Here is a 25444-nt window from a genome sequence, read left to right on the forward strand (position 1 = left end):
AAATAATATTATGCTATTACTTGTCAGAAGGCTGTTCGAGTAACTGAAAAGCAAATTTTGTACAGGTTTGACACTGTTCCCGGTTCACTGATGGATGGTTCGTTCTGTTCTTCTTTCATACATGCATGTGGAGGATGGAAATAGACTTAGTACGGTAATTTCGACACTTTATGGTATAATAATTATCGTTTATAGTCACCTACACAAATGTTGTTTGTAAATGGTTTCAGTTTGGTTTGACGTAAGAAGAAAAGGGAAAAGTGTTTTGGAAAGAGCAAACAAATACAATTTTTGTGACCAATTTAGATAACAATCTGCTCAGAAACAAATATGATCTCCGTGGGAGGGGTTATAGACTATAGTCTGCACTGGCGTAGGAAGTTGGGGGGGGGGGGGACACAAGGGGGCACTTTTAAGATATTTTGCTTTATATTTGCTTTATAATAGTGCCAAAGTGTGTAAATATAAAAGTATCTCTCCCCCCACCCCCCCCCCCCCCCCCCCCCACACACACACGCGCGCGCGTTTTGGCACCTTCCTACGCCACTGGTCAGGCCGTCACACGGGGATCGCAATTTTCATACTATGAATTTACTATAACTTATTTATTTCTAAGCCGATTTTCTCCTAAACTGCACACACAATTCTTTATTTAACTTTGTGCTTTTACAGCTCATCAGTTGCACAAGTAAAATACAAAAAAAAATATGTACATATCAAGTGGAAGGTGTAACAACATTATTCCAACAGCGGAGAATGTAACAAATACAAAAAATATATTCACGAAATAGGACTCGCCCCTATGTGCCATTTATAATTGCATCACGTTTTTAAAAATAATTTACATACATATTTCCCCAAACTACATGATTCTTTAGTATTATTGCTGTTTAGCAGCTGTAGTAATTTTATCATATTTGGGTGAACCCTATAATACTTTTTTAAAAATATATATATATATATGTATGTATGTATGTATGTATGTATGTATATATGTATGTATATATATATATATATATATATATATATATATATATATACTAAATTTTTAGTATTCACTAATAACTCATTACTCGGAGTTTCAGGCTCCTCGCCTTCATCAGATGAGTGTTTATAATTGTGACAGTTAAGGTGACGTCACGCTGTGTGTACGCGGCGGTGCGCTCCTGACGTCATGGCACGTCAGTCGTGAGACTCTCGGCTTGTTGCTGTGGCGGCATTTTGATATGAGTTCTGTCCTTTTGTTGAGTAGCTTGTCTCCTTTTTCAAATAGTATTGAGAGCTTCTCCTCGATGCACAGGTTGCATTGTCCCGAGCTGCGTTTCCGTGTGTCCGATTTCCTGACGATTTCCCAATTGATGTGATAGGCGGTTTTTTTTCTTTTGAGTTCCCAGATGTATTTTGACAGTTCTGTCTCTTTTTCATAGCGTTCATATTTGAAAGATTTAGTGTGGTTGTTAAACCTCTCCTTGAATGTACCTCCAGCAAGACCTATGTATGATCTGACAGTCTTACCAGATGCCACGCTTGCCCGGTATACGAGGGAGCTAGTTTGGCAGTTGCCGTTCAGGGGGCATTCGTTCTTCTGTCTGCAGTTACAAGGCTTTTTTTGTGCGGGATCGGTTGAGCTCTGGGTGATTTTCGTGTTGTGGCTTTTGATTATTGCTCCGAAGTTTTTCATGCAGCTGTAGCTGATTTTCAGGTTGTTTCTGTTGAACAATGTGTGGTATTTGTGATTACTTGGGAAATGCTTGGATATCAATTTGATGAACACGCTACCGACGTTTGTCTTCACATTCTTGCTGAATGGGGGGTTGAACCATGTGATTTTTCTGGGTCTTTTCCTTTTCTTTATGTCTGGTTGTTCTCTATGTTTAGGCGGGTCGTATTGGATGTTTACTGTGTAGCCACTTGCCCTCAGCGCTTTGTTGTACCCTAGTGCAGCTTCCGCGAAGTAGTCTTCATGGGAAGACAGAAGGGAAATTCGTTTGCCGATTGATTTTGGTATTTGCTTCGTGATTGCGGGTGGGTGGTTTGAGCTGACGTTGATGTAAACGGGTTCGTTGTTGGGTTTCCTGTAGGGTTTGTGGAAGTCAGTTTCAAGGTTCAGGGTGATGTCCAGATAGTTGACTATTTTCAGGTTGGTCTGGATGGTGATCTTTAGGCCAAGATCTTTGAATATTTTGATGAGCATTTTCCTCATTCTGTCTGCTTGGCTTCCTGAACTTCTGCGTAGAACTGCTAGACCGTCATCTCTGTACAGTCCGACGTTCATGTCGGAGGTATTTGTTTGAATTGTGTGTAGGATGAGGAGTCCTACTAGTTCGCACACTTCTGCTCCATCATATCCGCCCATGGTGACGTCGAATGCATTGGGAGTGTAATTTTTCACCCATGGCTGTTCTTTGTTGTCAAAAAGTAGTGATTTTCTTGCATGCATGATAGTTGTGTATTCTATATCTGGGATGACTGTATATTTCTTCGCCCATTTCAATGCCTTGTCGAGTAGTTCAGGTGTTATGGAAGGGTAGAAGTCCACAATGTCGAATACGAGGAAGGATAGTTCTTTTTTATCATGCAGAGCTGAGAACCATTCAAGTACAGCGGAAGTGTTTTCTCCATTGGTTCATTTGCGTCTTGATCACGTGTTTCACTGTTTATTCGGTCTAACATAATTTTGGCTGATCCTACCGATTTCGCTTTTTGCTGGATTGATGAGTCTACAACTTGGATTAGTGGCAAAATTGTCCTTATGATCTTTCAAGGTGATGAATGCTCGGGTCTCTGCCATCTTGTCTATTCTGTCACGTATTCCTAGGGCATTGCTGACGTACTCGAACTCTGTGTTGATATCTTCGATTGTTTGGTCGTCTGCATGTTTTGTACTTCGTTGTAATGTTTTCTGTTAGCATTTTGTCATAAGTGTCCACTTCTAACTTGTAGAAGTTTCTAGTCTTGTCAGCAGGTACAAACACTTTTTTGGAGTTGTTTATATGCCTTATGTCCTCTTTCATGGTGTTCTGGAACTGGTCATATGCATTCTTGAACTGTATGGTCTCAACCATGTGTAGCATGTCCTTTTCGAAGGGTGCTAAACCTTCTATTTGTGGGGGTGTTTTCCTGGAGTTAAGTCCGAATTTGCTATCTTTGTTCGGTGTTGGGTCGTCATGGTTGCGTTTATCATCGTTGTTCTTTTCAAAGAAGAAAGCTTTCCATCTCATACGCTTTATTACACTTTCCACTTTCTCAAGCAGTCTCTTTAAGTATTCCTTTCGTGTTGGTAAAGGGATGTTTTTTGTGGAATAGTCGAAACGGATATGGTCCATGGTGATTGAAGAAAAGTGCTCAAACTTATACAAGGAGCATTACAGTAATATATTTGTTATCACTATTGGACATAAAGTGCTCAACACAATGTTAGTGGAGCAGGTACACTAAATTTTTAGTATTCACTAATAACTCATTACTCGGAGTTTCAGGCTCCTCGCCTTCATCAGATGAGTGTTTATAATTGTGACAGTTAAGGTGACGTCACGCTGTGTGTACGCGGCGGTGCGCTCCTGACGTCATGGCACGTCAGTCGTGAGACTCTCGGCTTGTTGCTGTGGCGGCATTTTGATATGAGTTCTGTCCTTTTGTTGAGTAGCTTGTCTCCTTTTTCAAATAGTATTGAGAGCTTCTCCTCGATGCACAGGTTGCATTGTCCCGAGCTGCGTTTCCGTGTGTCCGATTTCCTGACGATTTCCCAATTGATGTGATAGGCGGTTTTTTTTCTTTTGAGTTCCCAGATGTATTTTGACAGTTCTGTCTCTTTTTCATAGCGTTCATATTGAAAGATTTAGTGTGGTTGTTAACCCTCTCCTTGAATGTACCTCCAGCAAGACCTATGTATGATCTGACAGTCTTACCAGATGCCACGCTTGCCCGGTATACGAGGGAGCTAGTTTGGCAGTTGCCGTTCAGGGGGCATTCGTTCTTCTGTCTGCAGTTACAAGGCTTTTTTTGTGCGGGATCGGTTGAGCTCTGGGTGATTTTCGTGTTGTGGCTTTTGATTATTGCTCCGAAGTTTTTCATGCAGCTGTAGCTGATTTTCAGGTTGTTTCTGTTGAACAATGTGTGGTATTTGTGATTACACGACTCAAGACGCAAATGAACCAATGGAGAAACACTTCCGCTGTACTTGAATGGTTCTCAGCTCTGCATGATAAAAAAGAACTATCCTTCCTCGTATTCGACATTGTGGACTTCTACCCTTCCATAACACCTGAACTACTCGACAAGGCATTGAAATGGGCGAAGAAATATACAGTCATCCCAGATATAGAATACACAACTATCATGCATGCAAGAAAATCACTACTTTTTTTGGAACAAAGAACAGCCATGGGGTGAAAAATTACACTCCCAATGCATTCGACGTCACCATGGGCGGATATGATGGAGCAGAAGTGTGCGAACTAGTAGGACTCCTCATCCTACACACAATTCAAACAAAAGTACCTCCGACATGAACGTCGGACTGTACAGAGATGACGGTCTAGCAGTTTGCTACGCAGAAGTTCAGGAAGCCAAGCAGACAGAATGAGGAAAATGCTCATCAAAATATCAAAGATCTTGGCCTAAAGATCACCATCCAGACCAACCTGAAAATAGTCAACTATCTGGACCATCACACCCTGAACCTTGAAACTGACTTCCACAAACCCTACAGGAAACCCAACAACGAACCCGTTTACACATCAACGTCAGCTCAAACCACCCACCCGCAATCACGAAGCAAATACCAAAATCAATCGGCAAACGAATTTCCCTTCTGTCTTCCCCATGAAGACTACTTCGCGGAAGCTGCACTAGGGTTACAACAAAGCGCTGAGGGCAAGTGGCTAACACAGTACAACATCCAATACGACCCAGCGCTAAAACATAGAGAACAACCAGACACAAAGAAAAGGAAAAGACCCAGAAAAATCACATGGTTCAACCCCCCCATTCAGCACGAATGTGAAGACAAAACGTCGGTAGCGTGTTCATCAAATTGATATCCAAGCATTTCCCAAGTAATCACAAATACCACACATTGTTCAACAGAAACAACCTGAAAATCAGCTACAGCTGCATGAAAAAACTTCGGAGCAATAATCAAAAGCCACAACACGAAAATCACCCAGAGCTCAACCGATCCCGCACAAAAAAAGCCTTGTAACTGCAGACAGAAGAAACGAATGCCCCCTGAACGGCAACTGCCAAACTAGCTCCCTCGTATACCGGGCAAGCGTGGCATCTGGTAAGACTGTCAGATCATACATAGGTCTTGCTGGAGGTACATTCAAGGAGAGGTTTAACAACCACACTAAATCTTTCAAATATGAACGCTATGAAAAAGAGACAGAACTGTCAAAATACATCTGGGAACTCAAAAGAAAAAAAACCGCCTATCACATCAATTGGGAAATCGTCAGGAAATCGGACACACGGAAAACGCAGCTCGGGACAATGCAACCTGTGCATCGAGGAGAAGCTCTCATACTATTTGAAAAAGGAGACAAGCTACTCAACAAAAGGACAGAACTCATATCAAAATGCCGCCACAGCAACAAGCCGAGAGTCTCACGACTGACGTGCCATGACGTCAGGAGCGCACCGCCGCGTACACACAGCGTGACGTCACCTTAACTGTCACAATTATAAACACTCATCTGATGAAGGCGAGGAGCCTGAAACTCCGAGTAATGAGTTATTAGTGAATACTAAAAATTTAGTGTACCTGCTCCACTAACATTGTGTTGAGCACTTTATGTCCAATAGTGATAACAAATATATTACTATATATATATATATATATATATATATATTTAACCCAATTGTTTAGTGTAAAATGGGGTGCATATATTTCCTGTAAGTTTAATGTAACAAATGGCGTCCGTCTAGGTGGGGTAATGTCACCCTTATTATTTAATATATATATATTGATGACCTTAACCTACAGTTGTCAAAATATGCAGTTGGGTGTAATGTTGGTGGGGTATTTCTAAATAACTTCAGTTTTGCTGATGATATGTCACTTCTTTGCCCATCTATTTCTGCATTAAGAAAAATGTTAACGATTTGCGAGAAATTTACAGAAGATCATGATATTATATATAATACAATGAAAACTGTTTGTATGTGTATTGAGCCAGAAACTGAAATTGATCAATGTGCCTTCGATATATTTGTGTGGTGATGTACTGAAATTTGTTGACAACTATAAATATCTAGATCATATTATATGCAAAAACATGAAAGACGATAAAGACATTAAACGACAGTATAGAGCCCTTGTGTACGTGCAAACATGTTGTTGCGGCGATTTGCAAAATGTTCAGAATCTGTTAAAACACAATTATTTGTGAGTTATTGTAGTAATTTGTACGCGGGTGCATTATGGGTGAAATTTACACAGGATACCATGAAGGATCTTAACATATGTTATAATAATGCATACCGATGGATGATCGGGCAACGACGACCATACAGTGCCAGCAAGATGTTTGTCAGTCATCGAGTAAAAAGCTTTGGCGCTTTACTTCGCTCAACAGCATATTCGTTGAAAAGCAGAATCGAAACAACTTCAAACGACCTACTTGCCCATCTGCGGTGTACAACTGTTTACGTCAAATCTGTATGCGTAAATCGCTGGCACAAGCTGCTGTATATTATGTAATCAGTTTTGTATGTGATGTTTATATATGTTCTATGGATCTCTAATCTGAATAAAAATCTATTATTATTATTATTATTATTCTTATTATTATATATATATATATATATATATATATATATATATACACACACACAAAGCTCTTAAATCATTAGAGAAGGGGCAGGATAAAATAAATTGAAACTCATCTTCTACTTCACTCCTTTAACACAACATACATATTCTTATAGACCTATCGGTGTTGTAATAGCGTCCAACCTCAATTGCTAAACTATGTGAATATAGCCTAAGCTTTGTTATATATGTTTTATATAAAACTGGGAATGGCTTCATCAGCTATTTCTGTAAATCTCTTCTACTAGGTATTTATAGAGATGTGAACATTTAGTAGATGTCTGTAGTATACTTGCAAGATCTTGTTTACCTTGATCAAAAATTCTCTGCCTTATCATCGATAAATAAAAATCCATATTTGTTATTGAATCCTGGTATAACCATACCTCATACAACTTTAAAGAAGATAACAATTGTTTAATATTAGTTGGTCAGTTATTTTGTTTTCAACACATGGATCTTAGTTCATTGTAAGCATTATACAATATACAATTTTTTGTATTCAATAATTTGAACCAGTATTTTACCACACGAAATTTACGTACCAATGAAAGCGGGTATCTTCCTAGTAAAAAATATATCATAATATTAGTTGTTGATCTTTTAACTTTCAAAATATCCTTGCAATACTCAAGATATAATGAGTCCGCTCTATTAAAATCACATATTTCACAACAATAATGCAAAATATGTATCAAAAAAAGGAAAGAGATGTGCTTAAATGCAACATCAAGCTCCTAGTATTTCTCTTAACAGCAAACATGGGTTTTTTTCCTTGATCAGTAATTAATTTAACCGCCTGACTAAATTTACCATTATAATCAAAACTGAAAAAAGAAAGAAATGTTTTATTTAATGACGCACTCAACACATTTTTTATTTACGGTTATATGGCGTCAGACATATGGTTAAGGACCACACAGATTTTGAGAGGAAACCCGCTGTCGCCACTACATGGGCTACTCTTCCGATTAGCAGCAAGGGATCTTTTATTTGCGCATCCCACAGACAGGATAGCACAAACCATGGCCTTTGTTGTACCAGTTATGGATCACTGGTCGGTGCAACTGGTTTACACCTACGCATTGAGCCTTGCGGAGCACTCACTCAGGGTTTGGAGTCGGTATCTGGATTAAAAATCCCATGCCTCGACTGGGATCCGAACCCAGTACCTACCACCCTGTAGACCGATGGCCTACCACGACGCCACCTAGGCCGGTGCAATTAAAACAGAGACCCAGATAAGTAAACTGGTCTACATTATCAAGTAAAACACTGTTATAATGCCACTTCTCATTTTCTGTTATAATGCCTCTATTTCTAAAAATAACTATCTTCGTTTTTGCAACATTTAAACCTAGGCTCCACTTGGAATTATATTCATATAATGTGTTCAACATCTTTTGAAGACCCTCAACATTTTTGCCAAAAATAACCATGTCGTGAGCATATAATACAAGAAATAAACTCAGGTCTTTAAGTTCATACTCAGGACAGGCATTCACAATAAATTCGTTTTCTAGATCATTAACATAGAATGAATACAAAATTGGTGACAAAATTCCAACCTGCATTAACATTGTTATTTAAAAAGTCTGATCAACGTCCATTTATAGTAACACAATATTTCACGGACTGATACATGCCTTTTATAACCCTAAGACGTTTCCCTCTAACACCAAGTTTTGATAATTTAATCCACAAGTTTAATCTATTAACATAATCAAATGACTTTTTGTAATCTATAAAACAGCAATATAGTCTTTCTGTTTTTTAACAAGAGCTTTTGAAACTATCGCATATAAAGAAAATATTGCATCTATGGTCCCCACACCTCTGCGAAAGCCAAACTGAGCGTCACTTATGTTATCAAATTCTTCAGAACAATCCAACACTCTCTTGTTGAGTATAGAAGTAAACAATTTACCCAATGCACTGAGCCTCTATAATTATTTGGTTCCGAGTTATCTACCTTTTAAACAATTGGTACAATAACCGCAACACTCCGTAACGCAGGAAAAATACCTGAGCTTAAGATTATATTAAACATTTTCAAAATGATAGGCATCAAAAGTTCTTTAAAGCTGCAGACTCTGGAATATTTGTATTATTTAAGCATTTAGAATAGATGATTCCGTTCTGTTTGGTACATAAAAGGTCCACCACATCGCTATAGTTTCGCAATGCTCGCTTATCTACATTATCTAGGTCAACTACAAACGCAATGACCAGCTTTGTTTTTCTTCATTTAACGGGACGCCAGTAGAACTGGGACTTTACGTGATTTGCGCAGGCGCTGAGCTTCTCACGTGATTTTGAACAAATGTAACTGTCTTGATTGAGGGGTCGTCTCATATCTCCAGAACATATTTATACCCATAGAGGTATGGTACAACGCCTTTCCAGGGGTCGGTGGAGGGTTTGCCTTGACATTTTGACAGTGGCCAATGGTTGACATACGCGTTACATGTAAGGGAGTGTTACTAATTACGTAACGCTCTTGGGGTAGAGGGTCGGGACGTAGCGCAGTGGTAAAGCGTTCGCTTGATGGGATCGATCACCGTCATTGGGCTCATTGGGCTATTTTTCGCTCCAGTCAGTGCACCACGACTGGTATATCAAAGGCCGTGGTATGTGCTATCCTTTCTATGTCTACTTAACGGTCTTGAGGTAGAGGGGCAGGACCTAGCCCAGTGGTAAAGCGTTCGCTTGATGCGCGGTCGGTATGGGATCGATCCCCGTCAGTGGGCTCATTGGGCTATTTTTCGCTCCAGTCAGTGCACTACGACTGGTATATCAAAGGTCATGGTATGTGTTATCCTGTCTGTGGGATTTTGCATATAAAAGATCCCTTGCTGCTAATCGAAAAGAGTAGCCCATGAAGTGGCGACAGCGGGTTTCCTCTCTCAATATCTGTGTGGTCCTTAACCATATGTTCGACGCCATATAACCGTAAATAAAATGTGTTGAGTGCATCGTTAAATAAAACATTTCCTTTCCTCTAGGGGTAGAGGAAGAGGGTGTTGTGTTCGATTTACGCAACATTTTTCAAGACTATATGTTATTTTTATTCGTTACTTAGACCTAAAAAGGTGTTTTTGGAAATGCGCGGTCAGTCTAGGATCGATCCCCATCGGCGGTTATATAAAAGGCCATGGTATGTGATATCCTGTCTGTGGGATGGTACATACAAAATAACCATTACTACTAATGGAACATTTACCATATATTTGACATCCAATAGCGGATGACTAATAAAACAATGGGCGCGTGTGCAGGGATTTCAGCGGGGTTGGGGTTATAGACTGCGTTGAGCGAAGTTTATATGGGGCCATGCTTCATCAGAAAATATGTTTCAATTTTTTAAAGCTTGGGCAGGTACGGGTTTGGACCTCCAATACCCTCCCCCCTGCACATGCACCCGATTCCTCTCTAAGATTATATGTCGAAATTACCAAATGCCTGACATCCAATAGCAGATGATTATTAAATCAATATGCTCTAACAATGATGTCGTTAAACAAAAACACCTAACTTTATCCTTTCCAAACGAAAGAATATTTATTTGAATTTGTTAATTTTAATACACGTAAAATTCAGTGGTGAAAACGTTCATTGTCAACTTTAGTATATTTTATTTTAAAAATATATACATGATCAGTGTGTTACTAGTATACAAACTGAACTTTGAAAGTTCTACTAACACTTTATAAAATATTAATTCTGAAATAGGAAGGTACGATTGTCGATAATACGTTGTCAAGATCAAACATGTTTTAACGAAAGACTCTAGTACCGTATCCTCAACCGAACGTTCTTCGGACAGCGCAAGATTTCTCATTTAATTTTTGAGACGAACCCTACAATTTGAAATCGGCAAACGCACGTGTTAACTGAAACTGACAACAGGCTGTCGTTTGTGCTTTGCCGATTAATGGCGGCATAGGCGACGAATCGAGCGTATACGTTTGACGATCTCCGTTCATAGCGAACACACACGACTTTTTCAAAAGTGCATTTGAGCTTGTATTTCCTATTTGTACATGATGTTATAATATGGTAACCAGAGACTTGAACTTTAAAAACAAGTATTTTTCGTCCTTTGTATTAATCAATATTATATTAAAATGATGCAGACGTAACAGTGGCTGCCTTATTGGAAATTAATAAGAAATTAATTTAAAATAGAATCTAATACAGGACTTTTATCACACTTTAGGGGCCGATTTAATATGTCTAGGTTATCGGTGGGTTTTGGAAACATATGGTTTAAACCTAGGTTAAACTCTAGGTCATGTTTACTGTGCATTTCACATGTCTGGTTTTCAGTAATCCTAGTTTAACACTGGGTTACAATTGTATTGCTTGTTTAAACCTGCCCTTGAGGTGGTTTTTCGCTGGGTTTGCTCAAAGTAACATTTCTTCATGGATAATTTCGGCAGGAAAATCGTGTTTTACGTCAGTATTGCAGAGCCATGAAATGTGAACGTATTTTAGAGATAATTTGAAGCCACTACAGAAACAGTGGCGTAGGGGGGGGGGGGGGGGGGGGGGGCGGCAAAATTAGGGGTGATCAGTGGCGTACTCAATATCATTGTTTACTTGCCTGCCACGTGCCCCCCCCCCCCCCGCTCCCCCAATACAAAATACTGCCTACGCCATTGTACAGAAACGAATACAGGGTGGGGTAGGGGGGTTCGAACCCACTCTCCCTTTAGACAAGATGCCCTTTTGCCTGTTTTTCTTAGCACGACTGTATAATTAGATCCACCCCTTCACCATGTTCGTGGCGAATGAACAGCAAAACACCTGAGATATATAGAGGATAATAAACGAGATAACAGTTATTATCAAAATTATGTCCCGAATCAAATCATTTTTAGTTGTCGCGAGCTTTAGCGAGTGACAAATGAAAAGTATTTCATTCGGGACATACATTGATAATAACTGGTACTGAGTTTGCTATTCTATTTACTACCCCAGCTATGTTTTCTCTCATGCAGGTACATGTAGGCAATAGAAACAATGTAAATCACTTTACACACTGTTCTGGGTATTGCTATAACTTTGCATTTTAATCACGTTAATAGATAATTTTCAAAAACAAACGTTATCGTTATGCTGCTAAAAATATAAATAATGAGTCGCGTTAAAATAACATTTTGTTATAAATTTAATATTAAAAAAGTCGTGAACGCAAACTCATTAAAGTACATGACGTCATTTTGTGTGTCTGCCAAATCGCGATGATGTTATATTTAGTACCGACAAAGTCATTGGTTTGTAAGCGTCAAATCATCCAGTAATATTGTACATCACAACACTGCATAATATTTCTCATTGAAAAAATACGGAAAATATTTTCCCTGTTATAAGTGGTCACTGGGGGTAATAAATATAGTTATTTATTAAATTAGTAAAAATAAGCATTTTCTTCATGGTGTATGCACTGCACGAAAGAGAGGGGAGGAGGTAGCTAATCCTCCATCTCGAACGCGAATGCTAATATACCGGTAACGAGTTTCAACTACAAAGTGATGAAGTGTCATCTTCATAAATCAAGGCTAATATTCGTTCCTCGTATTCAGCCTTGATACATGTCGTCAAGAAATCGTGCCACAAAATGCTTAAATTTCATTGGATGCGATGAGATCTGATTGCAACGAATCGCAACGCTCCTTATAGATTACCTTGTTATGTAAACTCCATGTTGGCGGGCGAACACTGATATTGCTTTCAAGATTGTCACATGTTACCGATGCTGTGATTTGTCAGCGATGTCATCGTGTAAGGGACATAATCGGTGTTAAAATTTTGCTTCCAATAGAGGGCGCTAGTAGTGGATATCAGTAATCTTGACTACATGTATCAAGGCTGAACTGGGAACTGGGAAACTCTATTAACGTGCCCCTATCCACGAGGGTTCAGGCACGCCCACTACGGATTTAGCCTCTGACTTCGCCAGTGGCCAACTCCGGAACGGGGGGGGGGGGGGGGGGGGGGGGTCTAGGCTGAATACGAGGAACGAATATTAGCCTTGATTTATGAAGATGATGAAGTGTAAGCTATTCCTCGCTTATGTCCCTTTCCAAATCTGCGGATAACCCATGTAAAAAGCGTGGTTTTGTAAACACGGGTAAAACACACACGTGAAATACACCACGGGTGTATGTCTTGGTCAGGTTTTTCAGCGTTTTACGTAAACCAGTGTTAAACCTAGGTTTTGATATAACCCGGTGTTTCGAAACCCAGACATATGAAATCGGCCCATTGTGTTTTTAGATTTGCGGGTGTTATTGTCTATTTGATGCCCGCAAATATTTCATTTTTTATTTCGGGTTAACACCTTCGGTCAAAAATTACATTTTCTGGATCAAATGAACAATAACACCCGCAAATGTAAAAACTCCAAATATTTATCTTCTAAATTACTATCGGATAGTAATATTAATTATGTAGACCTATATACAAATCTAATATTCATCTATAATGACAAAACGCTCAACCTATTTTATATAGTGAAAGAAAGAAAAACCCCCCCAAACATTACACTTAGATAACGATCTACTCAAAGGAAACACTTTTTGTGATAGCATGTTCATATAACATTCCAACACAGGCCCGACTGCTATTCCTGTTGTTATCATCAGTTTAATTCTGCTTCGTTACTCATCATCAACTTTAGGTTTTTCTTCCTCTTCTTCTTCTTTTTCTTATTCTTCTATTTCTTCTTGTTTTCCTTCTTTTTCTTCTTCTTCTTCTCTCGTTGTTACCATTTTTCCTCTTTTCTTTTTTCGAAGTCCTGGACCATACGGCGTGCATAAAAGGAAGTACTATTGTATTTTGATTTGTACCTGCATATATCAGAATAGAATGTAATGTGATTGCGTACGTGCGTGCGTGTATGCGTATGTATATGTGTATGTTTGTATATATGTATGTATGTTTACACATGTATGTATATTAATTTTAAGATAAATTGTAAGGCGGTGTATTATGGCTCCCCAACCCTGGCACTGTCTAATGGTCTGGGGACAATAAAATTAATATATATATAAAATGACAAAACTGATTTGGAACCGCACCGTTTTGCAATAAAAATAAACGTTTATAAAGTGGTAAATGTTTTTGGACGGCGATCTCAACTGTGCATTTGAAATATGACGTCAGTTCGTCGTCTCCTAGTTGTGGCTGAAACATTTCGAGTTGGGTCTTGTTATTCATTAAGAAAATAACAATAATAATATGGATAATAAAGAAATTATTACACTCGTGTGTGAGCCGTACTGCTTTTTCGAAACTCGTATCAGGATTCATTTATTACCCTCACTCTCGCTCGGGCACCGGCCTCGGTGACGTCGTGGCAGGCTATCGGTCTACAGACTGGTAGGTACTGGGTTCGGATCCCAGTCGAGGCATGGGTTTTTTAATCCAGATACCGACTCCAAACCCTGAGTGAGAGCTCCGCAAGGCTCATTGGGTAGGTGTAGACCACTTGCACCGACCAGTGATCCATAACTGGTTCAACAAAGGCCATGGTTTGTGCTATCCTGCCTGTGGGAAGCGCAAATAAAAGATCCCTTGCTGCCTGTCGTAAAAGAGTAGCCTATGTGGCGACAGCGGTTTTCCTCTCAAAATCTGTGTGGTCCTTAACCATATGTCTGACGCCATATAACCGTAAATAAAAAATGTGTTGAGTGCGTCGTTAAATAAAACACTTCTTTCTTTTCTTTCTCGCTCGGGCAATACAAAAATCCGTACAACACACAAGCCCGTATAATAATCTCTATATATCACATTACACATAAAGTGCCTTCTTCAACAACCCCGATCAGGCCCCATAATATCGATTGGTAAATTTTCTGAAATAGGTAGGGTAAGAATCAAAGGTCGCGGTTGCAATACACTGTTTTAAAGTTTTGACGGCAAAATACTTCGAGTTTACAAAACTGGGGAGCTGTATTTTCGTGATTATCATGAAATAAGAAGTAGGAACCTGTCGTAGGATCTACGATATATTTACGATATTTTGGAGTTACGACAATTTCGAAAATACGCTACAACATTTGCCGCAGTCACTTACGACGAATTTACGACACATCGTAGCTAAGATGGCTTCGAAAATATGGGCCCTGGACATTTGGAAGTGTCTCTTATGTGTATAGGGAACCAATGGGAATAGCTGACTCTTTATACATAGGGGCGGGACGTAGTCCAGTGGTACAGCGCTCGCTCGCTGTGCGGTCGGTCTGGGATCGATCCCCGTCGGTGGGCCCATTGGGCTATTTCTCGTTCCAGCCAGTGCACCACAACTGGTGTATCAAAGGCCGTGGTATGTACTAACCTGTCTGTGGGATGGTGCATATAAAAGATCGCTTGCTGCTAATCGAAAAGAGTAATCCATGAAGTGGCGACAGTGGTTTTCCTCTCTCATTATATGTGTGGTTCTTAACCATATGTTTGACGCCATATAACTATAAATAAAATTTGTTGAGTGCGTCTTTAAATAAAACATTTTTTTTAATTTTTTTTTTTTTATACATATGGAAGTTGGATACCAGTAGAATCCACACAAACATCAATACAGTTATCGTTAAGTCAAGAAACGTGGACCAATATATGAATACTCTGTGCATTATCCACCGGCACTAAAATACTAATGTCTTCAGAATTTTGAGATTATGAGTGTAACAAGTTTTCTTCTGCAAACTTTAAACCGAGGCAGCTCTGACTTGATGAACTCTATTGGTTCTGGTGGCGTATACTGCATGGATAAAGTTCCGTTTGTAGCAATATTTGCTGTAATAGTTGCATTGGATAACACACATCTATCTATGGAAATCACCTTTGATCTGCCGTATGTCTTTGGTGAATAATTATGGAGATTTCTGTTGTATTTATTTTCATAAAGTGGTATCAGTCATCAGCACCTACTTTCCATTCCTCAAAAACATATATTTATGTTACGCCATTTGTATTCTTGTTCTGTCTACTCACTGGGATCTCATAGGAACATTGGTAACTAATGCTAATATTTCTCTTGGTATTGGCTCTGCAAGTAAAATGTTCGTGTAAGCCTGGGGAAGAGGACTAACTTGCTTTTACGTGATTATCACCTCTAAGGCAATCTTATCTTCATCAGATATGGACCTGTCATCTGCGGAATGCAGCAAGGTAGATAAACGGCAAGACAGACAGATGATGATATGGTAAGGCAGGCCCGTATTTGGGGTGGGGGGGGGGGGGGGGGGGGGTGGGGTGGGGGTGGGGGTCGTCCGAACTCTCCCACAAAAGGTGAGGTCCATTTTTGTTTTCTCTTCCTTTTTAATATTGCACAAATTATTGACTGTAACTTTTGCAACTCTCCCATAAAACAATATTTGCTTGTCTAAGTCATTTAGCACTCCCCTCACCAAAGCTGTAGTGCACATTATTCAGAATTTCTAAATAATCTGGCAATTTTTTGTTTTTTTAATTGTACGTACTGCTACATTGATGACCTCGTAGCTTTCGATAATCATATGACAATGACAACAGTTCACCTTCCATTGATTTATTAACCAAAGTTAGAAATAAAATGTTAACAACAGAAAGTAATCTTGTTTGGTCAGGTCAGGTCATAGGTTTTAACGTGCACATTCAGAACAAGCTGTTGTAGCATACGCACATTATGTGTGCAGGAGTCGATATTCGCCGACTCCTTCGTCCAGGACAAAACGAGGTTTGGTTTGGGTGGGAGAGGGGGTCGCCCACGCTGGCATGTGCAAAGGAGCATAAGCAGCCCGACCAGGGTCGGTAGCGGGCGAGGGTTGGTTTTGGTGCTCTTGAATTTGCAAATATACCGTAGGATTAAGGCCAAATACAAAATGTTGTGCACTTTCTTGAATGTAATTACCAAGTATTTCAAAATGTTGTATGGCCAACATGTAGATGCTATTTTGATGATATGACGCACCAGTGACAATAATGAAATGGGATGCAATACATTATGCAATACCTTTTGCTGAACACGTTTGAGGACAACTACACCTGTACTCTTAACAAGGGCTGCATGTGTTGGCGGTGATTGGTGATGATATTTTTTATGAACGTAATGAGTTTCGTTTTTCATAAATATGTGGATTATTAAAGGAACTGATTATAGTTCTGAGGTACAGGTACCTTTTCTGTTACTAAGGTTATAATAAGCACTTGCCGAAAATATTTAACATATACCTCGGGTCAGTACCTTTAACTCCTGCTGTGTGCTACAGGTTTTTTTTTTAAAATAACATTAATAAGAAAAACACAGCCTACAAAATAATCGAAAATCGTTGTTTTAAAATATAAAATTTTAAGTTCCAGATGCCAGAAAAACGTGTTTTAGGCTTTCAGAGATTTAAAGGTTTTTGAGGAGGCATGCCCCTGGAACCCCATACAAAGCTCGGCCGCTTGGCGCCCTCTAGCAACTTCATATGCAAAAGGCCCCGGCAAATACCTAGTCGAATACTACCACTCGAAATGCTGGCTACGGGGCTGTAAGGGCATAAAATGTGTCATTCACGTGGCTTCAAAGTGCTAAGTGACTTCTTTAGCGAGTTAACATGATCTCCTCAAAATATGATCATACGAAATGGGCAGTCTGTTGGGCATAAAGACAATCAACCAAGTCCAGCATTATTGCATCTGGTTGAATTGTAAGGCGACAAATACACTGCGGCAGGAATGTCCATATCATTATGTGAAAGAGTGTGTCTTGGGATACCATGAAACCTGGTTTAATATTGGGATCAATAATCATATTGACTAATGATAGCAATGTGCAGGGGATGATATTGTTCGTATTTTCCTCATTTTTCTCGCTCAATATTGATTGACAGAAACATTATTTCCAAACTATTACAGCAACTTAGCAATGTGTATTACTTCACCAGAATAAAGTCTCCAAATTACATCATGTCAATAGCACAATTCACATATCGAGTTTTGGGATAGGAACTGTTTAACAGCAATGGTTCCTTTGCTTTAATGGAATTGACTATTAAATTAGTATTATAACAAATCTGTTTAGTGTTCAGAACGTTCAGCGACTATAGGTCATTAAGCCACACAGACGCACCGCAGTTTCTGCCTAACTAATTCCATATGTAACAACACCCAACGCAGTACTAGGATACACGGAAATGAATTATTATTTTCAGTATTGTGTATTAAAAGAAGCTATCACCATTGTGAGGTATAAATAAGGCTATTCCAACCCGAGTGACAACACTTTGTCCCGAGGGTTGGAATTGCCGTATCTATACCTCACAACGGTGATTGATTCTTTTTCTTGCCCATTTAGTTACAGTAACAAAACATTAATTTTGTAAGCTACGGTCTGTTTATTGTAGAACAATTCGTATACATTTCACCTGCAAACTCATTTAATCGACGTGAAAAAATATAGTCCACCTTATACAACGACATAAATATGCAATGTTCAACTTAACAATAAATATAAAGTTGAAAACATTAATTTGTTTAAATATTATAAAAACAATGATACAACGTGAAATGGCAAACAGAATTTTTAAAACCATAAGTTATGACGTCACACGTATGTAGAAATCGTCTATCCCTAGGGTCGGGCAGATTTATCAAGCCCTGGGGTCGGACAGATTTTTCTAACACCATGCAAACGCTAGATAACCCTGTTCAGTGGGCAAGAATGACTGTACATGTATGTATAACTGATGATTATCTGTTTTAAACAAATCAGTCATTCATTTCTTGTCACCAAATTGTCATGTGCCACTTTTGCCAATAGTTTTGTGTTAGTAAGTGTAGTAGTGAGACACAGACCAGGCGCCTACCTGCCTGTACGCAAGTACGCAGTGGCGTCCACATCATTTGTCCAAAAAACAAAAAAAACTATTCTTTAAAAAAACCCCAGGAAAACCGTGCGCGCGAGAGAAAAGGAGAGCCAAATTGTAGAATAATGGCACATTGTCAAGTTCACACACATGCAGGTAGAGTAGACTGTGTCACACTGACATCATCGAATACAACATGACGACACACAGTTTAGTGACATTCGCCGCTTGCAATACACATTAAGTGGTACGCTAGTTAAAATGTCGGATGCTCAGAAAACGCTTTATTTGTATTTTGCGACGGGCCATCAACGTGATCAACCTAAAGTGCATGAACATGCTAATAATAATGATAGATCTAATATGCTTTCTGCGGAGCAGGCGCATTGTTCAATCATCTTGTTGGAACACGCCGTTGAAGTTTCAAAAGATTCAGCTAGAGCTACAACATGCTCGGGCTATCCAGACCCGGCACACATCACAGTCCGTTTCGAAGACTCGCTAAAATTAGCATTACTGGAGAATTACTTGGACTGGGCTAAAGCGTATACATTTCCAAATAAGTAAGTTCTTTAAGTTTACTGCATTCTGGTAGCTACTAAATAACTTACACACTGTATGCGTACATTTTAAATAGCTTCCTAAATAACTTACAAACTGTATGCGTACATTTTAAATAGCGCCCAGCTCGCTTGTAACGCTCAAATTATAAGAAAAGCCACATGATCTGGCCCTATGCATAATGTACCAAAGACTAGACTTAGTGTACATCACTGCTCGTACGAGTTAACTGTATTTAGACGGCGGCAACCCCTAGTACTAACCAGTTATTTGCAAGTAAAGGCACAAGTAAAGGCACAGGTAGATCTACATGTAGATGTACTCCTTTTCATACCCGGACTCAGCTAAAGATATTTTAAAGTGAGATGCAACTCAGACGATGCACTGATGCTATCTATAGTTCAGACATTTTACAAATTGCCGCATTAAAACTTGCGATTTCCAAGTTTATTTATAGGTGTAAAATTAGTTCTCAAAGTCGCCAGAGTGCACCATATGACATCTAGGTTTCCTCCCTACAACCTACAACCCCCCTACAAACTCGCACCTTCAGTGCTCGTCAGTAAATTTGGAATTCACATCAAAAATGGCTTGGTACGCCCCTGCAGACTGATTTATCGAGTCCAAAGGTAGAAGCTCTGTGGTGTGTAGTCCTACTGGTCCAGCAACGTAATCACATACTTACCCCTTAATATATGTACCAGTGCATGTTTTAATTAAAATACTTTTGCGTTCAGCTCCATTTGTAAAAACACAAAACACACCTGATTTAATTCTGCTGAATTCTTGTCTCTGTTTCATCTAAGTACCTACAGAATGAAAGATATTTATGTCACATTTACTTTGTATTAAACATTCATGCTTAAAATATTAGTTTTAATTATTATTTTATCTTTTGCTTCTTTTCCTAGTGACAGTTACTCCTAAAGGATGGATGTTTTACTAATGTTACTGGTGTCAGTTCTCTGTATTTCGAGTCCTGTTCATTCAGGTCAGTGTCTAGAATGTTGTCATATTTATCATTTTTAAAAGAATTGGCTCACTAGTTGTGAGTCATATGGAACCTTTACGCCAAACCTTATTCCACTGCAGTTAGTAAATCATCCGCGGCCCTGCCCCCCTGCTTAAATTAGTTAATGGGTCCTGTATCAAGTGCCTTGATGTAGATTTTTCCTTCCTTCCTTCCTTTATTGCAGACAACTGTGAATATGATTGCCGGAATTTTGGTAGGCCGTCCAAGGTGTGCGGAAAATGTTTGTGCGTCAACCACACTGGAGACCTGTGTGAACTGGATGGTAAGTGTAATAATTATTATATCAATTATAACCGCAAGCGGTAATGACGGATTCCCAAGCTGCAATAGCTGTATATTACTCATTACTACATATTTATAGTTTATTTTATTACAGCAATAATTACCACACACACACACACACACACACACACACAACATTTATAGGTTATTTAATTACAGCAATAATTACACACACACACACACACACACACACACACACACACACGAAGACACAGACACACCCCGCATAAACAGACACACTGTCACTTATCACTGATACTTGTCTCAGAACGTAATCGCAAACAACAATAATACATTTTAAAAACCCCAAACATAAAACCGTATACAGGACCTTTTAAGAAAAAAAGAAAACCCACACGTAAACCATATCCTGGTATTTTAAGAACACGGCCAGCTGTGGACACACAGAGTTGACTATTGCCCACTGCCTCTCGACCAGTTGCCATGCATACAGGGCCAGCTGTGGACACACAGAGTTGACTATTGCCCACAGCCTCTCGACCAATTGCCATGCATACAGGGCCAGCTGTGGACACACAGAGTTGACTATTGCCCACTGCCTCTCGACAGTTGCCATGCATACAGGGCCAGCTGTAGACACACATAGTTAACTATTGACCACTGTCTCTCGACCAGTTGCCATGCATACAGGGCCAACTGTAGACACACAGAGTTGACTTTTGTCCACTGCCTCTCGACCAGTTGCCATGCATACAGGGCCAGCTGTAGACACACAGAGTTGACTATTACCCACTGCCTCTCGACCAGTTGCCATCCATACGGGGCTAGCTGTAGACACACAGAGTTGACTATTGTCCACTGCCTCTCGACCAGTTGCCATGCATACAGGGCCAGCTGTCGACTCAGAGAGTTGACTATTACTCACTGCCTCTCGACCAGTTGCCATGCATACAGGGCCAGCTGTAGACACACATAGTTGACTATTACCCACTGCCTCTCGACCAGTTGCCATGCATACAGGGCCAGCTGTAGACTCACAGAGTTAACTATTACCCACTGCCTCTCGACCAGTTGCCATGCATACGGGGCCAGCTGTAGACACACAGAGTTGACTATTGTCCACTGCCTCTCGACCAGTTGCCATGCATACAGGGCCAGCTGTCGACTCAGAGAGTTGACTATTACTCACTGCCTCTCGACCAGTTGCCATGCATACAGGGCCAGCTGTAGACACACATAGTTGACTATTACCCACTGCCTCTCGACCAGTTGCCATGCATACAGGGCCAGCTGTAGACACACAGAGTTGACTATTACCCACTGCCTCTCGACCAGTTGCCATGCATACAGGGCCAGCTGTAGACTCACAGAGTTGACTATTACCCACTGCCTCTCGACCAGTTGCCATGCATACAGGGCCAGCTGTAGACACACAGAGTTGACTATTACCCACTGCCTCTCGACCAGTTGCCATGCATACAGGGCCAGCTGTAGACTCACAGAGTTGACTATTACCCACTGCCTCTCGACCAGTTGCCATGCATACAGGGCCAGCTGTAGACACACAGAGCTGACTATTACCCACTGCCTCTCTCGACCAGTTGCCATGCATACGGGGCCAGCTGTAGACACACAGAGTTGACTATTACCCCCTGCCTCTCGACAGAGTTGACTATTGTCCACTGCCTCTCGACCAGTTGCCATGCATACAGGGCCACACATAGTTGACTATTGTCCACTGCTGTCGACTCAGAGAGTTGACTATTACTCACTGCCTCTCGACCAGTTGCCATGCATACAGGGCCAACTGTAGACACACATAGTTGACTATTACCCCCTGCCTCTCGACCAGTTGCCATGCATACAGGGCCAGCTGTAGACACACACAGTTGACTATTACCCACTGCCTCTCGACCAGTTGCCATGCATACAGGGCCAGCTCTAGACTCACAGAGTTGACTATTACCCACTGCCTCTCGACCAGTTGCCATGCATACAGGGCCAGCTGTAGACTCACAGAGTTGACTATTACCCACTGCCTCTCGACCAGTTGGCATGCATACAGGGCCAGCTGTAGACTCACAGAGTTGACTATTACCCAGTGCCTCTCACCAGTTGCATGCATACAGGGCCAGCTGTAGACACACACAGTTGACTATTGTCCACTGCCTCTCGACCAGTTGCCATGCATACAGGGCCAGCTATAGACACACAGAGTTGACTATTACCCAGTGCCTCTCGACCAGTTGCCATGCATACAGGGCCAGCTGTAGACACACATAGTTAACTATTGCCCAGTGCCTCTCGACCAGTTGCCATGTATACAGGGCCAGCTGTAGACACACAGAGTTAACTATTACCCAGTGCCTCTCGACCAGTTTCATTAAATGTGTCGTAATATTAACTAATACCATTACACTTCTTTCATATTTTACACGTTGACAAACCAGTAAATCGTTAATCCTAACATGTACATTTGTTTTCTGTCACCTTAATAGATTTAAAGGTACAAACTGCGAAAATATGTGCAGTTTTCATGGGCAGATCCAGGACATATTTTATTTTATTATTATTATTTAAGTTTTGTTTTTGTTTTGGAGGGGGGGGGGGGGGGGGGAGGCAAAGAAAAAAGGGGCACATTGACTCGTGAAAGGGGCATCTTAATAAACGTTTTAATGTATGTAGTTAATATGAATGCGTTTGTGTATATATGTGTATATATCAAAGTGTACGAACGAGTGTACACTAAATGACAACCTGCAGTCTTCTGTAGCGCTAACTGCATTAATAAAGATTATTATATGAGCTTTGAGGCCCATCGGAGCACTGTTTTAAATGATCAGGGTCGTTGTTAATCATGGCATGAGATGTATAGGGGTTCTGTGGAAAATTTTAAAACTAGATGGCTTTAAACGCCTTTTCTTGGCATCTGAATTGCCAAATTAGCCATTTTTAAACAATAATTTTAAAACTATTTTCAGCATTATTTTTCATAGTATTATAACCCAATAATGTGTTTTTTCCCTTGGCATCTTGATAGCAAAATTACCCATTTTGAGACAGTGATCACTACCTCTTTGGAATTTCATAACCCCAAAATTATTATTTAGAAGAGTTCAAACCTCTTACACCTCAATCACCAAATGGTGTTTTTATAAATTACTGTAGTAATGTGGGGTTGATATTATGTTACATAGACAGAGGATAGGGGTGTTTGCTTTAGCTTCGCATGCAGGTGATAACTTAGAGATGATTATAAGTATATAATTGCATTTTCAATGCACATCATGTTTTAAAAAATCAATTCCCCCGAAGTACCCAAGTACCTACCAAATTTCAGCCAAATCGGCCCTGAACCGTTCTTAAAACATAACACAACAGATGCCACAATAATAACAAAATAAGAATAATAAATATAACCGCAAGTGTTAATGACAGATTCTCAAACTGTAATAGCTGTACATTAGTCTGACATATTTATATGTTATTTAATTGCATTAATTAAATATCAATATCATATTGACGATATCGAAAAACACTCTGGTAATAACGTCTATTTACTTCATTTGGTTTCGACGGCAAATGTCATTTTTGACTGAAGGCATTAGTCTTTCAAATAGACAAATCTAAAAAAAAAAAAACACCCAAAAATCCATATGGTTATGTCCATTTTAAAATGATATTATTATTATTATTATTATTATTATTATTATTTTATTTTTTATGGGACCAGTTGAACGTCTCATACCTGGCTATACTTTAGCCATAGACCCTTGAACAGTTAATTTGGCCTGTTCCAGTTCAGCTTCGGTGCCCAGAAAACAATGTAATTACACAATCACATGTCTGAAAATACTTACAATCAGAACACAATAGTATTTTAGTATGAACCCATCAATATGTTTTAAAGCCACCGGAGTACATGTTCCGTGGTCAAACATTGTAAAACTGTGGTCGTGGACAGGCGGATGAGTATTGAAGTTCCAGGTAGATATGGGTGCAATGAAGGCAATATCGCATGTAATCATTTACATCTGCTCAACAGTGGACAGTAGATGACTCATGATGTTGACACATCTGCACAAAGACAGATCTCTGACAACACAAGAAGGCCCCCACTCGAAACGGGCCGGAACGAATCAGATCACTTTTCATTACAGCCACGACCGTGTACTACAAATTGTTTACAGGCAGGATGTAGCCCAGTGGTAAAGAGCTCGCTTGATACACAGTCGGTTTGGGATCGATCCCTGTCGGTGGTCCCATTGGACTATTTGTCGTTCTAGCCAGTGCACCACGACTGGTATATCAAATGCCCTTGTATGTGCTTTCCTGCCTGTTCATGTAACTTGATGTATGTTCATGTAACACGATGTGTGCTCATATCACTTGATGTACGTTAATGTAACTTGATATATGTTCATGTAACTTAATGTATGTTCATGTAACTTGATGTGTTTTCATGTAACTTGTAACGTGATATGTGTTCATCTAACTTGATGTTCATACAACTTGATATCTGCTTACGTAACTTCAATGTACATGTGTATTTCCATCTACAACAACATTAAACTGTGTGTTTGTCTTTCTCTAGATCCATCGGTCGACATTGTCGTGGCATCCACAAACATATTTCTGGGTCTGAGCTTTAATATAATGTGTGCGATTTCCGACGCCGCTGGTTTTGGTATTATAGCGAATAAAGTGGAGTTCTTTAAAGGCGCTGAAGAGCCCGCCTATATGCTGCAGGACGGGTCGAAATGTTCAGAACACAATAACATTCCAGGCTATAAAGCCAAATGCGGGAAGGGGACGGACGACGTCGACTCGGATGATAAGCTCTACACCTTGCAGATAGCCCTGGTAAAAGAAGATGATGCCACTAACTGGTCTTGTAAAATAGACTATTCAGATATTGCGATACCCCCCAGTAAGAGACTCAGAATACCCGGTAAGTAG

The 25444-nt window shown here is 39.9% G+C and overlaps 1 protein-coding gene across 1 annotated transcript; it reads left to right on the forward strand.

The window, feature by feature from the left end:
* On the forward strand, nt 1-25444 carry LOC121372969. Its single transcript, XM_041499408.1, has 5 exons — nt 1-149; nt 15957-16023; nt 20121-20200; nt 20406-20504; nt 25080-25444. Exons 3-5 carry the CDS (start codon nt 20140-20142, stop codon nt 25442-25444), a joined length of 525 nt encoding a protein of 174 aa, XP_041355342.1. The 5' UTR covers nt 1-149; nt 15957-16023; nt 20121-20139.

The sequence above is a fragment of the Gigantopelta aegis genome, chromosome 5, assembly GCF_016097555.1.
Source record: "Gigantopelta aegis isolate Gae_Host chromosome 5, Gae_host_genome, whole genome shotgun sequence".
NCBI lineage: Eukaryota > Metazoa > Mollusca > Gastropoda > Neomphalida > Peltospiridae > Gigantopelta > Gigantopelta aegis.